Source organism: Xenopus tropicalis, chromosome 2 (genome assembly GCF_000004195.4).
Source record: "Xenopus tropicalis strain Nigerian chromosome 2, UCB_Xtro_10.0, whole genome shotgun sequence".
Classification (NCBI taxonomy): domain Eukaryota; kingdom Metazoa; phylum Chordata; class Amphibia; order Anura; family Pipidae; genus Xenopus; species Xenopus tropicalis.
The window spans coordinates 91,818,562-91,842,161 of record NC_030678.2 but is presented as its reverse complement, the minus strand read 5'-3'; the positions used below and the strand labels follow the sequence as shown (position 1 = coordinate 91,842,161).

Here is a 23,600-nt window from a genome sequence, read left to right as displayed (position 1 = left end):
AACATTTTAATTGAATGCAAAGTTTGCCTTTATAACACTGTCCACAAAATGGCGCCTGCCTGCTTGTTGCAATTGTGAATTCCAAGACTGAAGAAAATAAGATTAAAATAATTTATATAGTGTAAATGAAGTTTATTTTGCTTGACAAACACAATAGAAAACAATCTGGAATTATTTCTTAAGGTGACAGGTCCCCTTTAAAGTTTCAAATGCTCTGACTCTTGAAACAATGGTGTAGCCAGCTACTTAAAAGACCTTGAGGAGACCAGACCTGTTATAATGTCAGACCCCGGGAACAAGGATAAACACTACTTCTGACTGTGATTACATTTACGTATAACTTTAAAGCGGTTAGGTGTTGTAATGAATGCATGTAAAAAAAAGTTGCTTATACAGGTATGGGAGCCATTAATCTGGAAATCAGTTGTCAAGAAAGTTCCGAATTACGGGAAGGCCATCTCCCATAGACAAAACAATCCTATTGCTTTATTTTAATGTTTAAATGTTTTTTGTTTTGTTTTTTTACTAGACTTAAAATATAAGCTCCAAATTATGGAAAGATCCCTTATCTGGAAAACCCCAGGTCCCGAGCATTCATAATAACAGGTTGCATATCTGTAATTAAAATTTCTTTCGTTATGCAAAAATATTTTTTGGGTGAAGTTATTTATTACAGAAGTCCCATAACCTGGACACCAGTTAGACACTTAAATATTCATCCAGATATGTAAAAAAATATGGCTGTGGTCCAAAGCTAAACTATACTGGTTATATTTTAGAGTGTTAACGTTAAGTTAATGCTTATTGTGTATGTTCCAGCTGGGACATATGGACAACTATTATAATACTTCATCCCAATTGGTAAAAATACTATTAATGGCATCTAAATATAGACAAAGAAGTAATATACAAATATGCCATCCCATCAGAAAGTTAACAAAACAGCATATACAATTTGGATAAATGTTACAGCTCTAGTTGGTGACATTTCAAGCTACTAAATATCTGGACTTAATCTTTTTGCTTCTTTTGAATTCAGCACAAACTAAATAATTGTAACTGTCATAGGAATTGCTTCAAATGGCAGAGATTTAAATCTGCACTTAGCACTCATATTACTACCTTTTACTGTGGACTAAGACAGAGAGATGGTACACTCAGATAGTTGTGGATAAACTGCAAGCCAGCTATGAAATAGATCCTAAAATGATAACATTTGCACATATCCAGTAGCGGAGAAAAAGACTCCAACAAAACTAGTTAAAACTAATTATAACTCAACAATTAAATGTCTAATAAAAACGAAAAAAACATCAAATTATGGACAATGGATGTAATTCAATTTTGTTTTTACTAATAATCCAGCTACATGTAATTCTGGTTTGAAAAAGCACAGTAAGAATATTTGATCATTCTTGGCCAGAAATTACCAGTAAATGATTATGACCAATTACAAAGAGGTGTGGATTCACTCAATGTTCTACCAGCATGTGTAATAAGACTTGAGGGATACATTTTATATTAGCTAGATCAAGAAATAGGGCCACTGTTTACTGTAAGAATCCCTGGAGAATACTAGGCCCAGCAGGTCCAGATAACATTTCTGCTATCTGTGCCCCCTTGGGGCATGTTGCTAGGCAGTGGGGGGCACTCTGCAATATTTTGTGGAATACAAAATCTGGAGCCATGCTTTAGGAACAAGGTGCATTCACATGTTTAATATGCTTTGTCGGTTTCAAGTTTCATCCTTGTAAAACAGAAGTGTAGTCGGAACATCTATCAGTGGTACTACATATGGTTTCTGAATATGTTCTGGTGGACCACGCCGAAGCCGGGAAATGTGGAAGTGCGCCGTGTTTATTGGGTATGCGTACGTACGCACGCACGCACGCACGCACGCACGCAGGGAGTAGTCAAAAGTCGATCGCTGGGGGGAAAAAGTCTGGGCACCCCTGACCTAAGGTATTGTGAACAGACCCCTTTATTTGGAAAAGCCCAGGTCCAAAGCATTTAAAATATAATCCACACCTGTACCTACATAACAGAGTGCTGACATAGCATAATTGTCTTCCTCAGGTAAGGCAGTCAATAAAGGCAATGTATTAAACATTGATTACCCTATGGTAAACATTTAAAAGACCAGTACTCCCCACTCAAACACTATATATGCAGTGTTATATCTATAAGTAAGGGTCAAACAAGACTTGTACATAACACATAACTACCTGACAAATCAATAAAATAAGATGGGTTCTTCTAAAGCTTCAGTAAACAGACAGCATATTACAATTCTTTGTTAACTGTAAGCAGTAAAATAATCCTCTATAAATAAATGCTAAGCCACAGCATGCGTTACACCACAATACTGGGGATCAAGCTGTCTTTTAGCCTCCGCACTGTGGAAAAGCAAGTTCAGATTACCCTCAGTCCCACTCAACCTTGTCCACCATTAAATATTACAATAAGTGATAGAAAGGAGGTGAATGTGACCCTTCTGGAGCTGTCAGTCACAGGGATAAAAGGTTCACTGATGTGCCAAAGAAACAGTCCGTCAAACCGGATAAAGTTTCCTTCTTGCAGGAATTGTTACATTCCCCTCTCAAGTTGCGAGGAAAGGCAGGTTTCATTACGATGTGCTGCCACATTATAGAGCCGGTTCCAAATATCCTGCCTTCTATATTGAATAATTACTTATTCACTCAAAGGGATAAAAAGGACACATTATGAATGGAGTTCTTGTAAGTGAAGGAGGAAACAGCTGACCTGACGGTGTCCTTTACATACAATCCAATATCTGCCTAGCAGGAAAGTAGAGAGCAAATGATATAATTATTATTTCAATCAGAAAGTTTGCAGAGGCATTCATGGACTACAGAAATTCATGGAGAGAGACAAATATAGCTGGCTCAGCTTTCATTTGCAAGAAGGGAAAAGTTACATTGTATCCTCCATGATGAAAGTAGACTACAGCATTAAACAGAGCACTAATTCACTGAACATACTACAACTTACAAAGTGATTGATGGAATGAATTAAATTCATGACTCTGCACTAGAAATACTCTCTCTCCACTTTCATGCCTCTCTACATGCAAGGTTTGCAGCCACTAAATAAAAAAAACCAAAAAAAAAACCGAAAAGGATTGTTGTCATTGCTGCAGCAGTTTCCAAAGTGCACTATTTCAGTGCAATATGCCAAACTGGTGCTCAGTGCAAGTACTCCTAAGTGCATGTTTTTCTGAATGATACCAAAATGGATACAAATGTATGCCCATTTTTGTGCATTGCACTTGCTGTTGCACTTGTAAATGACCTTTAAAAGTGTTTTGACAAAGGACAGTATGGCTTAGAAAAAGGGATATAAAGATTAATAGGAGCCTAGATGCCCACACTTTGACCGATTTTTAGCTTATGTCCCACGGAGGTAGTTAGTTGCCTGTGATCGATCACTGCTACCACAGGCAACTTCCTGCTTTGAAATGCCTTTCCAATAGGAGTCGCCAGTGGAAAGGTTCCTCCTGCAGCCAACTTTGTGCAACTTCAAAAAATGATGAGTAGGCCTTTCCACTGGTGACTCCTATTGTTGCCAGTTGAAAGGAAAGTTGCTCCTTGAAACCTCTATGATAGCACAACTGGCTTGTCTACACATTTAAATTATATACTGGTAACCTTTCTGGCAAACCTTTCCAATTAATAGCACCTTGTATGTACCACCACCACCTCCTATCTTCCCTTGATCTCCTATCTTCCCATGATCTCAGTTAAATTCTACTGGAACTGCCTTATATGGCAATGGCACAAATTACATGTTGTCGCCCATGCTTAATCCTCTCTGATGTTGGCAAAAAGATATCAGAATATAGCTTACAATTGGTGTCAGGTGGAAATTATTCTGTACTGCGTTTTCTGGTGACTATGTGAAATGTTTTACAACTGGCGATTCACATCAACATCCTCAGAAAATAGCCTTACTAGTTGCACTAGCTGGAGGATATTAAACACAGTTGAAAAAAAATTACTGTGTGCCATTGCCCCGGATGACAGTTGTAGCCCTGTTAATTCTTTTCAATATACAAATATTGTCATGGGAGTGCAAATTCTAAGCAACCGTGCAACCCAGTAGTTTTACTTTAGCTTTTAGGCCTCTGCAACATTTCAGAATACACAAATTACAAACAAACTGAATAGGATAAACTATAAAACAGGCAGTGGCATAACTTGAAATGAGGCCCTCATTTGTCCTTAAAATATATAGAGACTGCTTATCAGTTAGTGCTCCACTGATCCTTCTATATCTCTACAAACCTGTAGTGTAACGCTCATGTTATCGATATGGTATGTGGGTAAATTTTACTGCGATACATGTGTTACCTTTCTACGAAAAACAGTAAAGCACGGCCATTCATGGTCTTTGTCAACAGGCCACATTTTTTAACATTCAAATTAAATTATTAGCCAGAGAATGGTAAATCCAGAAAGTGAGCATTGGCCAACTGGCTGATTACAGAGTAGGACAGGGAAGTGCTGATTTGAAAACTGACTGATGTGTTACATAAATGCAAAAACATTTTCCTTATCACAAAGTTTCTACTTGATAACCATCAATGCTGTTTATATTGTTAAAAAGGGTTATTTTTTTTACTCCCTATGTTATTTCCCATGCTCCTTTTTTGGGGGGGGGTGAGAACCACAGGTGATTTTCTTGATATTAATCGTTTGGGCCACCCCTCGTGTTATCTATTCATACAGAGATGTGCACGGCCCCCTTACGGATAATGGCATATACATCTTTTTTTTTTTTTTTTATCTGATCTTAGATACACAAAAACTTAAAGAAAGAAAAACTGCACAAAAGCATACTGGGTCAATTGCAACACTGTTGCTAATTTTCCCCCAGAAACCATCAAAAGGATGTACTAAAAGAATAAAGCCCCCAAATAAACTGAAGAGCAGAGTATGAATGTTTATCTTAGAAGTACCTGTAAAATTTCTCTGGCCAAGCTGTAAAATTGGAATAACAGAGGTCTTTTCACAAGAACTTTACTCAGTGCACTACCTTTAAAATGTTCTTGTGTATTGGGACCGAAGGGAGCAATCAAGCTATAAATGTAGTCAATTTTATAGCAGCCTGTAAAATCCTGGAATTCAACAGCACTTGTTATACATGGAGAGAGCAGATGCTTTACATATTCAACATTTACTGCAGAAAGCACATTGGTTTGTTGTGGGCTTCTTCCAGACAATATGAAAGGGAGAATATGGTTTGACAAAAATAACTCCAGTTACACTAAATATATTGTTCATTTAGCAAACTTATTTTGGCCAACTCGTAATCACCTGCATGATATGGACTTTATTGAATACAGTTACTCCATGGAAATGAAAGATGCATTTACGTTTGTGTATGTATAAACGGGTATGGTATCCCTTATCAGAAAAGTTCAGAATTTCAGGAAGGTCATCTGCAATAGCGCCCTGTTAAGCTGCATACATATTAACGGCAAAACAATTCTACTGGGTTTATTTAATGTTCACATAACATTACATAACAAATTCCCCCATACGTAATAAAAGGCACAAAGTTGCCCAGGAGCAGTAACCCAAGGCAACTAATAAAATGTTTGCTTTTAAACAGGTGGCCAGTAAATGCTTCCTGCTGGTTGACTGTTATGGGTTACAGCTCCTGGGCAAACTTAGGGGTGTATTTATTAACAGTGGAAACAAACATCACCAGTGATGGACCCATAGCAACCAATCAGCAACTAGATTTGAATATTCACCTACAAGTTAGAAAACAAAAGCAAAGATCTGACTGGTTGCTACCAGTGATGTTTGTCTCCAGTGTTAATAAATAAATATACCCCTCAGTTTCTTTTATTACATTAACCCCATTAAGGCATGGTGATTCAAATTATGGAAACATCCTATATCCAAAAAACACCAGGTCCCAAAAATTCTGCTGCAACAGCAACTTTGACAAAGGCTGCTGTTGCAACCGAAACATCAGTCGTTTTGCCAATAAAGAACTCAAAATGAACCTTAAGTCCTGTGTGCACGGTACCTAACTGCTGAATATTATATATATATATATATATATATATATATATATATAAATATAGAAGTTAGGAACCACTGGCACTCACGTATAAATCACTAAAATTGCCTGGGTGCAATCATCAAAAAAGAAAACAGAAGTTGAACATGAAGAAGCCGCTCTCACAGGTCTTATGTACAAAATAAAAGATTCTATTTATTTAAATGGTGAACCGTTTCAGAGAAAGGCTGAGGTGTTCAGCCGAAACGTCAGTTCACCATTTAAATAAATAGAATTTTTTATTTTGTACATAAGACCTGTGAGAGCAGCTTCTTCATGTTCAACTTTATATATATATATATATATATATATATATATATATATATATATAGAGATCAGGACCAGCACACCATTTCACAGCAATTCTTCTATTTATTCATTCACCGTGCATTCCAACGTTTCGGTCCCTCCTGGGACCTTTATCAAGTATATACTTCACAGGGTAACAAACAAATCTATATAAGAAAAGAAGAAGAACCCAGAAATTGGCATAAGTTCACATGTTCTCAGGTATCTAGATACTTCTCTAATGAAATACTAACAGCTGACTGATCTTAGAAGTTTTAGAAGTTAAAGAACTTTAGAAGTTTTACTTTAGAACAAAAAAGTATCAACTACAGACCATCAGCCTAATAATATGGCAGAATAGGAACTGGGCAGAAAAACAATGGGACGATAAGAAAAATCAATTTGAAAAAGCCTTTGATCACCCATGGAAGGCAGTAGTTGTATGAGATAAAAGAGGGCTATAATAATCTGGAAAATAATTTGGTCACAAAACCCATCTCAGTGTTACACGGCTCAATACTGTGTTGTGTGAAATCTCACACGAGGGCACCCTGCTGCGATATGAGAAGTGACATTACTAAAGCTTCTCAACTACTCTTTAACTCTTCTAACAGAGGTAGAACTCCCTTGCCACAATCCCATGATTAAGCAGCACAAAGCAGCTGTTTATCCACTCACAGTAACCAGCAGGTGAACCCGATTCAATATTTATCATAGGCTTTTACAGATCACTGCAAGCCGAGCAAACGTTTTAATTAAGCTGGAACTCGCTTCAAAGAACTTATTCAAGATGTCAATCAGCAGGATAGAGATCGGATACGGTGTCAGGTGAGAGTGTGTAATACAAATCCGTAACTTTCTTCATCCCATCTCTGTAAATTAGCCTGGTATAAAGTTGGGGCTCTGATTGTAACAGACTGCCAGTCTCCTGGAATGTGTAACTCAAGTCACTCAAACCCTATTGTGCAGGTTGTAAGCAATATGTTAAACTGCAGTGGGCTAGCACATTAAGACAGATCCTTTTCACAGCAGGTTTCTTGATATGGCAAGTGTTTGTTACACTACTCTCCATTTACTGTTTACTTTCTTAGCTGGTGTAAACGGGGATTCCTTAGCACTGCTGTCCCAATTTCTCAAAGTTGCCACAACGCTGAAATTAATCAAGAGTGTGCGGTGAGAGATACAATTTCACTACCATAACCTTCGGCTATAGAATGGGTGCACACTTAATACTTTATCTGCTAAACTGTCAGCTCTAAAAGCAAAATGGCAAGGCTCATCATTTCAAAAACAGCACAGACAATTTCTGTACAAAGCACAAAACTTACGTAATCCTTACTTGCAAGACAGACAATATTACACAGCCTCTATAGTGGGTTACATGAAATACTTAACATATTGTGCATGAACAGCCATTTCTAATAGAAATAAGTTCATTTTCCTGGACAGCTTTTTATCCTATTAATACATACAAATATAGACATATAGGCTGTTCATGATATTTTAAATACACACTGTTGTTTATTTTAAATACACACTGTTGTTTTTTCACAAGGAACAAGAACTGAACATAAGTGACCCCCTGGATCAGTTTTCAACATGTGCATAACTTAACCAGTTCTGCCAGATATCAATTGGGCAAGTTTAAAAATCCCATCACGAAGAGGACCACTTTGGCTCCTCCATCAGACCAAACAATCGGATCACTCCAATATTGCCTAGCTCATGGTGCATACATAGGGAAACGATCAGCTTGTTTGGGGACATTGGCAAATGGGTGGATTATTAAGTGAATGGCCAGCATTACCCAGTATTAGTGTAATGTTATTGTATACAAGAACATAAGTACTTCACTGGATCATTTTCCAATGAGTGTGAAACTCATACAATTTGGCCAATTATCAACTGAGGCAAGTTTAAAAATCCCATCAGGGTGATGACCACATTGCCACCTTGCCCCAATGGCCTGCATTTACCATCACTATGATTGGATCATTTGACCCTATGGCCAAACAGTGGGATTAGCCCAATATTGCCCAGCACAAGATGGGTGTAGCAGGAAATGATCCGTTTGTTTGAAAACATTGCCAAACAAGTGGCCAGTTTTACCTAGTGTTAGAATAAAAAATTCTGTGTGACTTTTACAGAAACAATATGTAATGTGTATACAGCATATTACATTGTCTGGGAGGCCCGTACTTAAAGCAGTTTTGAATTCTTGTCAATTATAGTAATGTAAATTTCTGTACAATTGTACATGCATGTAGACATATCTGAGCATTCACTAAAACCTGGAGAGACCGCTTCCTGGTTGGCCTTCTACCATTAAAACAAAAAGGTAAAATACAGGCTGGTATTTCTTTCCAGAAAAGATGATGCCAGGTACTGCTGTCCAATTCTTTCACGCACTGGGACAAATATCACATCTTCTATTTGTTCAACAGGGCCAATTTTAAAATGCTAATGTTACTGAAAGACGTCCCATAGACATACATGGTCCTTCAGACTGATTCGGCAGCTCATCTGCCCATGTATGGACACGAACGACAGGCCTGCCCGACCGATATCTGGCAGATTTTGATCGGGCAGGTTTCATTTTTCTGTAACATCAGGGACTGCATCAGCTCGTTGACAGTGCCTATACCCACCGTTCTAATTTGCTCATTTGACCCGTAGGTGGGAATATTGGGAGAACACACAATGCTTGCCAAGTGAGCAGATCTTACCATGTATGGCCACTTAATTCACACCTTTCCCCACTACAGTCTGTATTAAACTTTGGTGTTAGACTCTTCATTCTCCTATCTAAGAGCAAAGAGGCCCCTCTGCCCCTGAAATCCATATCAAGACTTCCCATAACGCAAAGAACAACTATTGCTCTGAACCTTACTATATCTCTTCCCCTTCAATTCCTGGCCAACTCCTCCTTTGTCTTAGAGCCACCGCCTGGTCACAGCACCCACTAACACTGCTGTTTCCTGCAGTAGAGAGTAGTATATAGACAGAATAGGGATGTCTGTCAATTGCAGGTAAATTTAAAGCAGCAGGTTTTTTTTTTACACATGGGGGGCTGATTATTTGTCATAACAAATGCTGAAAAAACAGGGTTATATTAAAATGCTGATGGACTGTGGGTCATATAAACCCTTTGGGGGCGACATCTGGCTCATAGGCCCCCAGCTGGAAAGCACTGATCAGAAGGAAGGCAAAAAAAAACCCCTCTAAAGCTAGCTATATCCAGTTTGCCTTAGAATGGAAAATTAGATTGTAATGATGAAATATTTCTGTAAAGCACAGCAGAGGATTTTGTAGCTATATAAAGAAAAATAACAATGCTTCATCTTTTCCTATATTTTTTCCAGGACAGTGACTTTACTCATAACAATACCTAAAAGTGTAACTGGAGCTTAAATTAATCTGAGTCAATTATTTTCTCTCTGTTCCTTAATAATCTTCACTATGGGTATTTTTTTCAAATACATTGTGGAATGCACCAGGTCAAAAAACAAATAAGCATTAGCCAAGTAATTTTCTGTTGGCCGCAATGTGAAAACGGATTATTGGCAAGAAAATGTAAATTTGTTCACTAGGTTATTTTCCTTGAAGTTTGTACTTCTAAACAGGACATAAAATGATGCTTATTATTCTATCCTGTCTTCTTCTATAGCCAAAATGTAGATTGCAAATCACAGGAGACAACCTAGCAAGGATACACAAAGCCTCTTTATTTTCTTAACAATAAATGCACAACTGCATTTATTGTTCACTCAGCTGATTACTATGATCTTTTCAGTGGTCAGGTAAATATATATCTTCAAAGTAATGTGTCTGTTACAAAGGTTCAGCGTAAGCATTAGGGTTACGTTTAACCTTATTATGAAATAAGGGGAGCACTGGTCAAACGTTTGTTTTTAAAGTGGGGAATAAACCAAATAAGTCCAAAAAAATCACTGCCTTACTGGGAAAAAAAGTCAATCCCTTAGGGTCTAATGAATAGGTTTATTTGTGTGATTTATGCAGGGGAAGCAAACTCAAACATTTACTTAAGCTGTAAAAGCTAAATCACATACAAAGTGGTCCTACACCTGAAAAACTATTTAAGCAACTTTCCAACATACATATTCAATGGTTTTAAAGTTAGTTTTAAATCTATTTGCTATTGAATTTATGTGCCTTCAGCATCTCTTTGCCTGTTCATATTCTCTCAACATTCTCAACAGTGCAAGTCAACTGATTAAAGATTAGGTTTTTTACAGATTTTTTTTTTTAGGAGAGCTTCAGTTAGATCCCTTAATATGACTCTGGTCATCAATTCTGAAGATTTCATCAACAGCTTCCTCCTAAATATTTCAACTTGTAGCAATACTTATATGGGTAGTTGGCCTTCAAATGAGCTTTTAGCATAAATGCAGACTGTGATATTCTGAGACAATTTGCAATTGGTCTTCATTTTTTTATGGTTTCTGAATATATTAGTTTCTTGTTGAGCAGCTATCTGGCTGGTAGTATCCAATTTACCCTAGCAACAAGGTGGTGGTTTGAATGAGAGATTAAAAGATGAGAAGAAGAAGAGGGCATAAATAAAACATAAGTAATGAAAAGTGACAACAATTGTAGCCTCACAAAGTATTAGTGTTTTTGCTTGCAGAGTCAGTGACCCCTAATTTTAAAGTAGCAGAAGAGGAAGGTAAATAATGCAAAATCTAAATAAAGACCATATGAAATGTTGCTAATAACAGGACCTTCTACAACCTAACTTTAAAAGGGGATTGTTTACCTTTGTTAAGCTAACATTGAGTAAACAGAACACTCCATTTAAATTTTTTCATGCAATATATAGCTATTAAAAATGTAATTATACTTTTCAGGTTATTCACTCAAGGCAGCATCCCTGCTTCTGTATTTGCCAACATGAATTCTACAGAGGAACTGAATCAGCATTGCTTGCAATGAGAATGGCACAAAGCACTGCCCAATGGGATTTTAGCTAGGTTGATGATGCTTCACCCAATCAATACTACACAAAAGGAAATGCTCAGTTTAATTATGCCAGCCCACATAGGAGAACAGATGCAGCAAGTAAACTAGCGCTGTCCAACTTCTGTGGTACCGAGGGCCGGAATTTTTCTGGCCAACGCGGTAGAGGGCCGATAATGGAAGCCAGTTTGACCACTCCTTGTTTTTTAAACCACACCCACTTACAACCACACCCATGTTATCCCAAGCGCTTTTAAGACTATACCCACATTAATGGTGGCAGCACAGCAAAACTCCAAATGGTTGGTGCTCACTGTAGTGATATCCCCCTTCATTCATATGTGACAGAATTATATTATGTCATATTAAGACACAACATTAAATCCCTATGCCCTACCCTGTCTATGTGTGCCATACTTTCTCTGCCCTATGCTGGCTGTGTGTATGGCACAGACAGCATACACTGACATAATGCTGACACTGCTCCTACAGGTGAACAGGGGGAACAATGTGGGTGATTAGAGCCTGAGGTGTGAACAATGCAGGGGATGAACAATGCAGGGATGAAAAGGTGTGAACAGTACAGGAGATTACATATTTAAGCAATACAGGGGCATTACAGCCTGAATATGAGGTGTGGGCCATTTTGTCTCAGTACTGATACCATTTAAAGCTTCCACAAAGGTAAGCCATCAAAGCAGCCAGACAGGTGGGGGGGCCACACAGAGGGGGGTAGCGGGCCGCCAGTTGGACAGCCCTGAAGTAAACTAATCTTGACCCCCTGGTTCATTTTTAGTATTTACCTACAGAAGTATAAGGAATTAGAAGGTTTGCCAAGTAAACAGAAATATATTTGGGCATGTTATGTTTGGATATTTTCAACAATCAAATGTACATTGATTTATGAAAATTTTAATTACAAAGAGAACATACCATTTAAAGGTGAACTATACCTTTAAATAATCAGTCTGCAAAAGATAATACCATTAGAAAGCATATTGCAGTAACATCTAAAGTAGCCATAATACAATGAGCATTTTGCCTTGAAATGCAAAATCAAGATTATACAAAGTCACATTTTTATTATTAAATGTTTAACTGGAAAACATATTTTCCATTAATTAACCTATTAATGGCACAAAACACATTATACATTTAATCTAAGTATAATTCATTCTCTTTGTCATGTAGGTGTACTTTTAAATGTAGATGGAATGTGTTTTCCTTCTTCCAGTGCTCAGTCACTGGTTGTTGTGACTAATCCAGTCCCCTTTCATTAATTTGTTCTTGACCTTCAGGTTGCTTTGATTCATGAGATTTCTATGGCTTTCACCCTCATTTAGCAGAATTTCTTAAAACACTTGAATCCAAGAACTTAGTCATACACACCATGACCAAGTTCTGGTGGGAACTACTTATTATGTATACAGGTACAGGTGTAGGATCTATTATCCAAAATGATCAGGACCCTATATTTGTGACTGTGACAAAAGCCATACTAGCCACAGGCTCCTCTGAACTACTCTGTCATCTGCTAAACATGTACAATTCTGTACTGTTGATTGGAGTTAAGACTGTGCAAAGCTTGTCCACCTTATGACATGCACACTAAGGTCATGAATATCTCAGATCGATTAATTATTAGCTGTACAACAAAATGCATCAAGTTCATTCAATTACTAATTATATATAAAAGTAAAATATTTCTCAGCTTAAAATAATCAATGCATTTCATGTGCTCTTAATGCTGGCTGTGTTAGTTTATTAAAATTCTGCATGTGGTCTGCAGCACCCTCTTGTGCCACTAAGGAGTAATGTCAAGATTTAGAAGCATTCAAAAAATACTTTTTTACTCCAAGAAGACAGGACTGAACATCTGTAGATTGTGGCACACGCCAGAGGGGCTGCTGTAAAATGCCATAGGCAGTGATTATTTATGGGACCTGTACTAGCGACTCTTTGCACTTGAAATGCCAGGACCTATTTTAAATCTATGTCTGGACCTGCACATATAACATACTGCATGCATATTGTTGTTAGGTTGCTCATTTCTGCCTAATTAGCACCAAAAGTTGTGACTAGCAAAGTAAAGCTGTATCATTCCTTCTTGTACATAGTTCGCACCAGGCATGCAAGCGTATGCTAGTATAGATTTCAAATTGCAAATATATCAGGAAGAGTACATTTTCTGTTTTTTTCCCTCAGGAAAATTAACTACCCCTTTAAATCAAAGCAAAAATTTTTTACTGTAAATATAAATAGCTTTAGATTTAATATTCAATAGTGTTAATCTTATTCAAAGAACACTCACATGATTGGAAGATGAAGCTATGACTTCTGGACAACTATCCATGCTAGCCTTTTTTTGGTTGTGACTATCAAGGTCCGTATGATTCCGATTAAAGTCATCATCAATAAACTGCACTCCTTTTTCATAACAACGACGTTTTTTTGCCTGCAATAAAATAATGTGTGTTAGGAAAATAAAAGCTGGAGACATTTTTACAGGTTAATTTTGTACTGTATTAATACAGGAACCTTTCTCTAAATTAAAATGTTGTTGGTTCTCTTAGTAATAAACATTAAGGGGCTGATTTACTAATCTACGAATCCGAATGAGAAAAATTTGGATTGGAAAACGAACGTTTTGCGACTCTTTCGCCGTTGTTACAACTTTTCCGTAAATTGTCGGGACTTTTTCATAACCGTTACGACTTATGCGAATTGTCGCGACTTTTTCATAGCCAGTACAAATTTCGTGAATTGTCGCGACTTTTTCATAGCCATTATGACTTTCGTGAATTGTCGCGACTTTTTCATAGCCATTATGACTTTCGTGAATTGTCGCGACTTTTGCATAGCCATTATGACTTTCGTGAATTGTCGCGACTTTTGCATAGCCATTATGACTTTCGCGAATTGTCGCGACTTTTTCATATTGAGCGCTTGAAAAATTCGCAACAATTCGCGAAAAAGTCGCAAAATACAGATCATTACGAAAAAAACGCATTCGCCCGCTTTTCGGACATTCGTGGATTAGTAAATGTGCCCCTAAGTGTAGTATTTGTCTTTACATTTCTTTAAAGGGAAACTTTACTCCTGAACATTTATATGGGGTTTACCTTGATATGGTATGTTGGCTTGTCAAATTTATGATTGTAACATTGTAACTAAAACACTGCTCCACCTAAATAAACCATTGTCATAAAAATATACTGTAATACCTCTCATATAGTTGTATAGATTTAATAATGATGATATTTAGAATATAAATATATCTATATATTTGCACCTCTCACCTTCTCCTCTTCTTCTGTCCCACAATGTAAGTTCTGTACTATCATGCTTTCTACAGTATAACTCCCATTTTACAAGGGACCAAAAAAAAAAGTGTAAAATGTGAAATCAGGGAACGCATTATACATTATATATTGGTGGGACTACAAAACATGGCATAAAATGAAGGAAAAGATAAAACTGGTGTATGTAAAATTGAAGTTTCACTGCATTTGTTTGACTCATCTTTTAACCCTTTGCCCTCTGAGCCACTATGGGAATAATGGAGCTTTCCCCTATATTAAAACAGAATGCATAAACATAAATTCTACACTGCTGTCATTTCGTTAACCCCTTTGTCAACAACCTAGAAAGTAGGTTGTTGGCAGACAAAGTAAAGGATATTTATTGTGCACAACATCTTCTTGTTGTTGTAACTTTATAAAGTTGATTAACAATTAGTTTCATATAAGCATTTTTATTTCCATTGAATGCAGGGCACTGCATGCACAGGATTTAAAGCTGGCCATTTTATCTGATGGCCTGGCTCTTCTCACTAACTGTACAGGTATGGGATCTGTTATCCGGAATCCCGGAAGCTAGAAAGGTCAACTGATTTCCTTATTCTTGGTAATAATAAAACAGTACCTTGTATTTGATCCGATATAATTAATCTTAAGACTTAAGTTATGGAGATCCAAATTACTGAAAGGCCCCTTATCCGGAATACCCTTGGTCCTGAGCATTATGGATAATGGGTTCTATACCTGTATATGCCCATGGCACTTATTTGACTATTAAAGATGGCTATGTTAAAGTAGTGGTAGTTTAGAGTACTAAGTGTGTAAGTGTAATGCTGACAAGCTTTCTGAAAGAGCAAAAAGTCAAAATATCAATCCAGAGAGGCGGCAATGCAGACCATGTCCAATATCTATGCATGTATCTAGCTCTAACTAGAACTCTGAAGGGAACAACACTCTGCAAAGCGCTGACTAGTAATTGTGCAAAAATAGCAGAAAACACCAAGTGCTGTCCTAGAAAACTAGAATTTTGAGTCAGTAACAGAATAGCAGAACAATTAATTTGTGAAATACTTTTGCCTCCTTGCCCAACCCCCCCCCCCCCCCCCCCATGTACTATTACAGCAGAGAAGGGAAATACAAAGGCTAAATCTTCGCTAGCCTAAATCATTAAGTACATAAAAACACACACAGGCCGTAGTAGGTCTAGTGACCTAGCTTGTTTCCCTTGGACATAAGGGATGGCCTCATTGTGGCTGCTCAGCTCAAGCTCTGTGCTTGGTGTTCTTGGAGTTCTAGTTCATTTTTCAACACCTAGGGGCAGATTTATCAAAATGTGAGATTATAGCTCACCAGAAAAATTCACCCACATTCTATTTATTCCTATGTGATTTTTAAAAGTGTATTTATTAATGGGTGAAAGTTAGAAATCACCATTTGATAAAAACACTTATAAATATCCCATTGGAATGCATAGAATGTGGGTGACTTTGTATTTATTAAGCTCTGAACTCACATTTTGATAAATCTGCCCCTTAGAGGAACTAGCAAATAAAAACATATAAACAGCATAAACTAATGAATCATTTAGAGAACTTGCTGCAATGAGACTTTTTATATAAATCAATATGACTCAAGTATGGTTCGATTTTAAAACATGGTTATTAGCTGGTTTATGATAAACTAATGGGTCTTATACCAAGCCATCTTTCTGAGAAGGGGATTTTTACCCCTCAAAATGCTGTTTCTCCTTAAACATACTCTAATCAGCTTTAAGCAGCTAACAGCCTGAATTGTGTGTATAGACACCTGTATAACTGATGTAGGAGTCCGCGCATCCCCCCCCCCCAGCCATGTGGATTCCCATGACTATGGGGCCTATTATTTTTCACATTTATAATTCTTTTTCAACTTGTTTTCCATGACGAAAATAATTAAAAGTAAAATGTTGTCAAGTCCTGAAAGTTCTTGAAAACACTGAATTTTGTACACAGGTTAACAGGTTTTTCATTACCTGCTGTTGTTCATCATGCGACTGTCGAATCCTTTTCCTGTCTGTTTGAAAATCATCATCTTGATCGGCTATAAAAGATGCTTGCTTCTTTGCACACAGCTTTGCAGCTAAAGTAGTTTTGTTGCTAGAAGCTCCTGAAAGCATCAAAACCAAAATTAATCACCAGCAAAAAAGACATGACCACATATCTTACACTGTTATGGTGATTTACAAAGAAGCCTAGGAATATATGTGGCATGTCCAAATGTGGCAGCCAAGAACATTGTGCAGCTTTGCGGTTTAGGATCAGGTAAAAGGAAACAGTTAACAAGGTAGCAGAGAGGTGATGTGGTGGGGTAGGGGGGAGGTGGGGCTATCAGTTAAAAATTTATGGGGGGGGGGTTAGTTCCCCTCTAAATGAATTCCAAATTTTCTAAATTAACAATGGAAACTAATTGATTTTTACTTGTACCCTTCCGCCCTTTATCCAAAATAATGATCTCTGCCCACCCATTTTTTTATTTAGTCATTAATTTATCTATATATATTTTAGTTAAAACTACAATATTGCAGTGCTTTTGGGACCAGGTCATAAATATATACTAATGCCTATACATGGCGCTATTTTGCCTTACACTACCTCCCATTAAAAAGTATCAGACACATGTTGGCTATGGCAAATGCTGCTCACTTCAGAGTTCCTCAGATATTATTCTTCATAAAGGAATATAATATTATTACCTTGAAAATTTGATGGTGTGCTATCAGTAGAATTCATTTGTCTATTACTGGAATTGAAAGAGAGTTCATCAGAATTTCTCAAATGACATGAACAGCAACATGGAGTTACTCTTTCCATCTTTGTACATTCTTTCTCATTTGATTTTTCATCCACTGCCTGCTTTCCTGAAAAAAAGAGGAGAGAAGCATGGAATTTCAGATAAATTATTCCTTGATTTGCAGTATTCCATGATATAAACTTAGGGAATAATTACTTTTATTGTTACCAATAGAAACAAACAAAAAACTTAATTTCGCACAATATTCTTAAAGGAAATGCAAGTAAAGTTTTGCTTTCTTTGTTACATATGGATTCTATACAAGTTCCCTATTAAGGATTCTATACAAGTTCCCTATTAAGTCTTCATGCTTGTTAAGATATAGATGTCCATGTAGGCAGATGCAATTAACTTTCAAACACACTTGTCTGGCCACTGACAAAAAGTACATAGTTAGCCACTAGTGCATGCACAATAGATATTTTCCCTAATAAAACTACAGGTATGGGACAAGATATCTAGAATGCTTAGGACCTGGTGTTTTCCAGATAAAGGATTTTTCCATAATATCGATCTCCACACCATAAATCTACTAAAAAACATTTTAACCATTAAATAGGATTATTTTGCCTCCAATAAAGGTTAATTATATTTTAGTTGAGATCAAGTACAATGTACTATTACAAAGGAAAAAGAATATGGCTTTAAAATGTTAAATTATTTGATTAAAATGGAGTCTATGGGAGGTGACCATCTCGTAATTCGAAACGTTCTGGATAAAGAGTTTACAGATAACGGATCCCAAACCTGTACCAGTAAATGGAATGGGACTGGCCAAACAAGTGCTCCCAAAAGCCTTGCACTCAAGGGAAATTCAAAAGCTAAATCTTTGCTAACCTAAAGCATTAAGTACATAAAAACACACACAGGCTGTATGCATCAAAATATTGAGGCTTTGCCTATGCCCTAGTGACCTAGCTTGTTTCCCTTGGACATAAGGGATGGCCTCATTGTGGCTGCTCAGCTCAAGCTCTGTGCTTGGAGTTTGAGTTCTAGTTCATTCTTCAACACTTACAGGAACTAGCAAATAAAAATATATAAACGGCATAAACTAATGAATAATTTAGAGAACTTGCTGCAATGAGACTTTTTATATAAATTAATATGACTCAAGTATGGCTCAATTTTAAAACATGGTTATCGGCTGGTTTATAATAAACTTTTGGTCTACCAAGCCATCTTTTTTGCGAAAGGGATTTTTCCCCCTCGTCATGCTGTTTCTCCTTAATCAGCTATAAGCAGCCAACAGCCTGAATTGTTTGTATAGACACCTGTATAACTGGTTTAGAAAGTGGCTCAGGAAATACTTTAATTTTTTTGTGAGTCCGCATAGCCACTTTTCAATATGTTCAGGAGCCAAATTATATTAAAATGGTAATATCACACAGGGCACACAAGGACTGTTATGGAAAATCTCTTAGAGGGCCAAATATGTCAATTTCCTGAAGTATAAATTTGAAAGCTAGCAATTCTAAGCACTCTTAACCCACAATAATGTTATGCCTCACCATATAAAGACTGCTGCCATGCAAGTGCAGAACATAACAATGCTAAGCTTTTTCCACTTCCAGTTGGACTTTCCAGCAAGCAGTGCTGTTTACAGTTCAGGCCTCTCATAATCTGCAAAATAAGAGTAATTTTAGTCATCTGTGCCAATAACTGTATATCATATTTATTACATCCAACAGGTGCAAGAAGTCTAAACCTGAAATACTGGCTGAATTTAGCAATACCAGTTTTTAATGTGTGGGATCCAATCAGATACAAATACACAACATTCCATTATATGTAACATTTAAAGGTTATGTTCACTTTAAAAAATAATAATAATAATAATAATAATAATGATATGTGGCTTTACAATTGTCCTTTCTACTTTTTCTTGCTTTAGTCTTAAAGGGGATGTAAAGCATCTTTATTATTTAAAATGTGTTGTTTTGAAGATACATGCCAGTATGAGTGCTGCTAAGCTCTTGTTCTGCACATGCCTTCCCTCTCTGGCTTCATTTGCATATCTTTGTTACCATTGGCTGGCAACATTCAGCCAATCTGATAAATTAAATGAAGCAGGAGAGGGAAGGCATGTGCAGTAACCTGTTCAGTGTCAACTTCCTGTTTTGGGCAGAATGCAAGTTGAAGTCTGTGATCCCTTTGGAACAGAGAGGAGAGTGTAGTTTCAAAACTACACATTTTAAATAATAAGGATAAATTTACAGGGGCTGTTCAAATTCATACTATTGTATGAAGGTAAACATTCAATTTAAATGTATGCTTATTCATTTGGTTGCATGGGTAACTGACAACAATAAAGGAACTACAGCTGGCTCGAATCTGGATGCTGGCAAATGCCAGAGGGGCTGCTGTAAGATGCAACAGACAGTCACTATTTAGTGGGCTGGTCAGGGGTCGTTTGGACCTCAGTGTACTTGAAATTCCAGGGCCTATTTGGAAAACCCAGTCTGCATCTGAATGACAAACTAGGTTTATTATTAATATTGAGATTTTTTTCTTCTTGACCTTTTTATTGAGGCCATTTATTTGCCTAGCAATAATAAAGCAGCTAAACATTAAAAATAAAGAATACAGTCAGGATTAGATACAATATTATTTTGCGCTTAGTCTTGGCACTTTGCCAATAACAGCCCCACAGACCTGCCAAGGTTAATTTAGCACATAGCGGCAGTAAGTTAGGGGGTCAAACCCCCATGGTATAAACAATTATGCAGTACACTGAAGACAGAAGCCTGATAGTACTTACTGAATTCATCATTGCAAGCTGGGAAGGATACGCTCTACATGGGAAGAGGATTTTCACCCCACCAATCGTATATTCTGAAAGCGCAGATGACATTTTTTCTAAAATGAAAAAAAAAATATAGGAGTTACAATAAATAACAATATAGAGTTTAAATTGAAACCATGTTTATTTGACAATATTAAATATGCCAAACACCTTCAAAAAGGCACTAAATGTTATCATGGACTTCTATTGTCTGGCTTTTAGCAAAATAAAAGTATTTTTATTAAAGCCTTCATTTTACCTTGGCAGTAGATGATATTACCATTGCCTTATTGATGGAAAAATCTCTGTAGTTATCAATCCACAAGTTAGACATAACCCTTTAATGTCTAACTTCCATTTACTTTCCCATTAGTATGACGTGTCAGTGGTTTGTGGCCAGTGTGAATGTTGAAAAAGGCAAGATGGCAGATGCCATTCTTCTAAATGCAAATACACAAGGAAGATATATTCTATATAGACTCACATGTTGCTGTTTCTTTAAAAATAAGAATGGGAAGATGTAATATCTTAGCTAAATGTCAATTTCCTTTTGGCAAGAGGTAAAAGAATATATCCGCAAATAAAACACACCACGCACAATAAGCCATGAAATGCCAGTTACTGTGAATGTTCCAGATGTTTTAATTCCATATTGTTTTTGATTTGCTGCTGCCTTAGGTCTCTGTAAAACTGCTGTTGCTTTGCTTTATCAAGTCTCTATCTTTTTTGCTTTCCACTGTTAAATTATAAAAAGATTGAATCCATTCAGAGTGATCATGCTGCAAATTACCTGACAATACTACTCAAAGCAAATAAAACTGAAGCCATAAAAACACCCCAGGCTACTTTGGTTGTTTTTTTTTGTTTTGTTTTTACCAGAAAGAACAGAATAGGACCCATTATCTATAACAGTAATCCCCAACCAGTGGCTCGTGAGCAACATGTTGCTTGCAAAACCCTTGGATGTTGCTCTCAGTGCCCCCAAACCAGGTAGTTATTTTTGAATTCCTGACTTGCTGTCAAGTTTTGGATGAGTAAAAACAAGATTTACTACCAAATAAAGCCTCCTGTAAGCTGAGGCTACCTAATAGCCAATCTTAGCCCTTATTTGGCATCTCCATGAACTTTTTATGATGCTTGTGTTGCTCCCCAAGTCATTTTACATTTGACTGTGGCGATTTCGGCAAATTGCCGAAAATGCCTCGCGAGGCAACTTCGGCGATTTCAGTTTGTTTTTCAATTGAGTGGTACAGTTTATAGGTCACATTAAAGGTGGAAAAAGTTCTGAACTGATTTATCTTTGTCTCATTTTTGTACAGCACAGGAACCTGACATTTTGTCAGGGGTGTGTAGACTTTTTATATCCACTGTAGGTCTGAAGCAGGTGCAGCTTCTTTTGTGTTAAAGTAAAAAATGTACCCATTTTTAATTTTTAGAATTGTAGCTTCCAAAAACCAGAATTGTATTCTGGTCCAATGCCGCTTGCTCCCTGCATGGCAAAAATGTGCAGGGAAAAAAAATTACCGAGGCTGCTGTCAGATTCTGGCTGACTAAATCTGGCAGTTGTCCCCTCAACAACCACCAGCTGTCATATTTAGTCTGCAAATATCTGGCTGCAGCCTGGGTGATTTTTATTTTTTCCCTGCACATCTTTATGTACCATATAGGTACCTGAAGGTTACCCACACCATGTTGATCAGGCACCACAGGAATGCAAGTCCTGAGACACTAACTCAAGTGGTTTGCTGTCTTACATTGGGGGGCACAGTTCATAATAGCTAGGATATACACCCCAACTCATAAGAACAGATATTACCCTTGATCTTAGCCAAACGGCGATAAAAAAGCTTGTGCTGCACTGAAACAAAAACAATACATAGTTTATCTAGTTCTAGGACCTTAACCTATGGGTCAGAACCCCCAAAGGGTCCTTATTCTGTTTAGGAGGAGTTCTACATGTTCCCCTTAAACACAATGACATTTTTTTCTTTACCAGACAAAGGTCTTTGCAATGATGTGTTTAAAGCAATTTTCAGGTAGGAAAGATAACTTTCACACTTTATCTGGGCACTGCTAGAAATTAACTGTCCATGTTAAACTGAATGCTTCACCCAGAGCGCAAAATGTATTTACAAATAGCTTGGCATAATGGTATTATGTGCCAACACTTTGGGGAAAAGGAGCTAACAGTGTAAGGGTTAAAGAATAGGAATTCCACCCCATGGGCACACTACATACTTCCACACTACCTGTCTAGTGCTGCTGCAGCACTCACCTCCTTTGTGTAGTGTTACACCGCTCTGACATTAACTCGTCACAACACCGTGCTACATTCGGATCTCCCGCGCCTTCCCCTGGATGGGCCCCAGCAGCTCCATAGAGCAGGCTGCCTTGCAGGAAGTGCGATGTTCCTACCATGTGACCAAGATGTGGGCGGGTGAGTCTGATGTGACCTAGGGAAGTGTGTAGCTCCTGGACAGATTTATAGGGCTGCCAACATGTACAGTACCACATGAGAAGTCAGGAAAGGCGTAGGTGCTGTCAAGCCAGACTTCACTAAAGCAGCGCCTCTTAATGCAGAATGAATATAGAATTATGGCGGCACTATAAGGGGGAAGTTATTTAGGTGAGGGGCTGCTGGAAGACTACTAAAAAACTGCGCTAGGAATGTTATTGCTTTAGATGCTAAAGTGTAGGGCGTGTGTGATATTTTGTACAGAACTCCAGGGAGCTGAGTTACAGTGCGTGATGTGAACTGTTCTGGGTCTGTTGGGGGAGTACAGTCAGGGTCGCCATAAGATGGGGTACTGGGGGGGAGGGACTACAAAGTGAAAATGCGTGATTGAGTCAGAAAGGGGCACGGCTTACACAGAGTGGGCGTGGTCAAATGAGTTTAGGTGTGTGACCTGCCCCTAATCCAGTGATCCCCAGTGGCTCAAGAGCAACATGTTACTCCCCAACCCTTTGGATGTTGCTCCCAGTGGCCTCAAAGCAGGTGCTTATGTTTAAATTCCTGGCTTGAAGGCAAGTTTTGGTTGCATAAAAACCAGTTGTACTGCCAAGCAGAGCCTCCTGTAGGCTGCCCATCCACATAGGAGCTACCAAATAGCCAATCAGAGCCCTTATTTGGCACCCTCATGAACATTTTTCATGCTTGTGTTGCTCTCCAAATCTTTTTACATTTGGGTGTGGATCATGGGTAAAAAAGGTTGGAGATCCGCACCCTAATCCAAGCATGCTATTTGTTTTTATTGGGTTGCTATTTTATTTTGGGGTATAGTCCATGACCCAGGAGTCCAAGGTGACCAGTGGAATAATAACGGGTTCCAGGG

General features: G+C 37.6%; 1 protein-coding gene across 3 annotated transcripts in view; it reads right to left on the bottom strand.

The window, feature by feature from the left end:
• brip1 (BRCA1 interacting protein C-terminal helicase 1) overlaps positions 1–22,994 on the bottom strand; it is a 113,261-nt gene extending 90,267 nt beyond the window's left edge. The window contains exons 1-6 of one of the 3 annotated variants that reach the window (XM_012957440.3): positions 22,544–22,994; positions 20,245–20,342; positions 18,995–19,106; positions 17,389–17,553; positions 16,669–16,802; positions 13,670–13,813 (exon numbers count right to left, since the gene is read on the bottom strand). In XM_012957440.3, coding sequence (XP_012812894.1) covers positions 13,670–13,813; positions 16,669–16,802; positions 17,389–17,553; positions 18,995–19,106; positions 20,245–20,337 — 648 coding nt within the window. In that variant the 5' untranslated portion in view covers positions 20,338–20,342; positions 22,544–22,994. The remainder of the gene's footprint in view (positions 1–13,669; positions 13,814–16,668; positions 16,803–17,388; positions 17,554–18,994; positions 19,107–20,244; positions 20,343–22,543) is intronic. The other 2 variants (XM_012957441.3, XM_002933838.5) reach the window with 2 other exon arrangements.
• Positions 22,995–23,600: the final 606 nt, after the last annotated feature.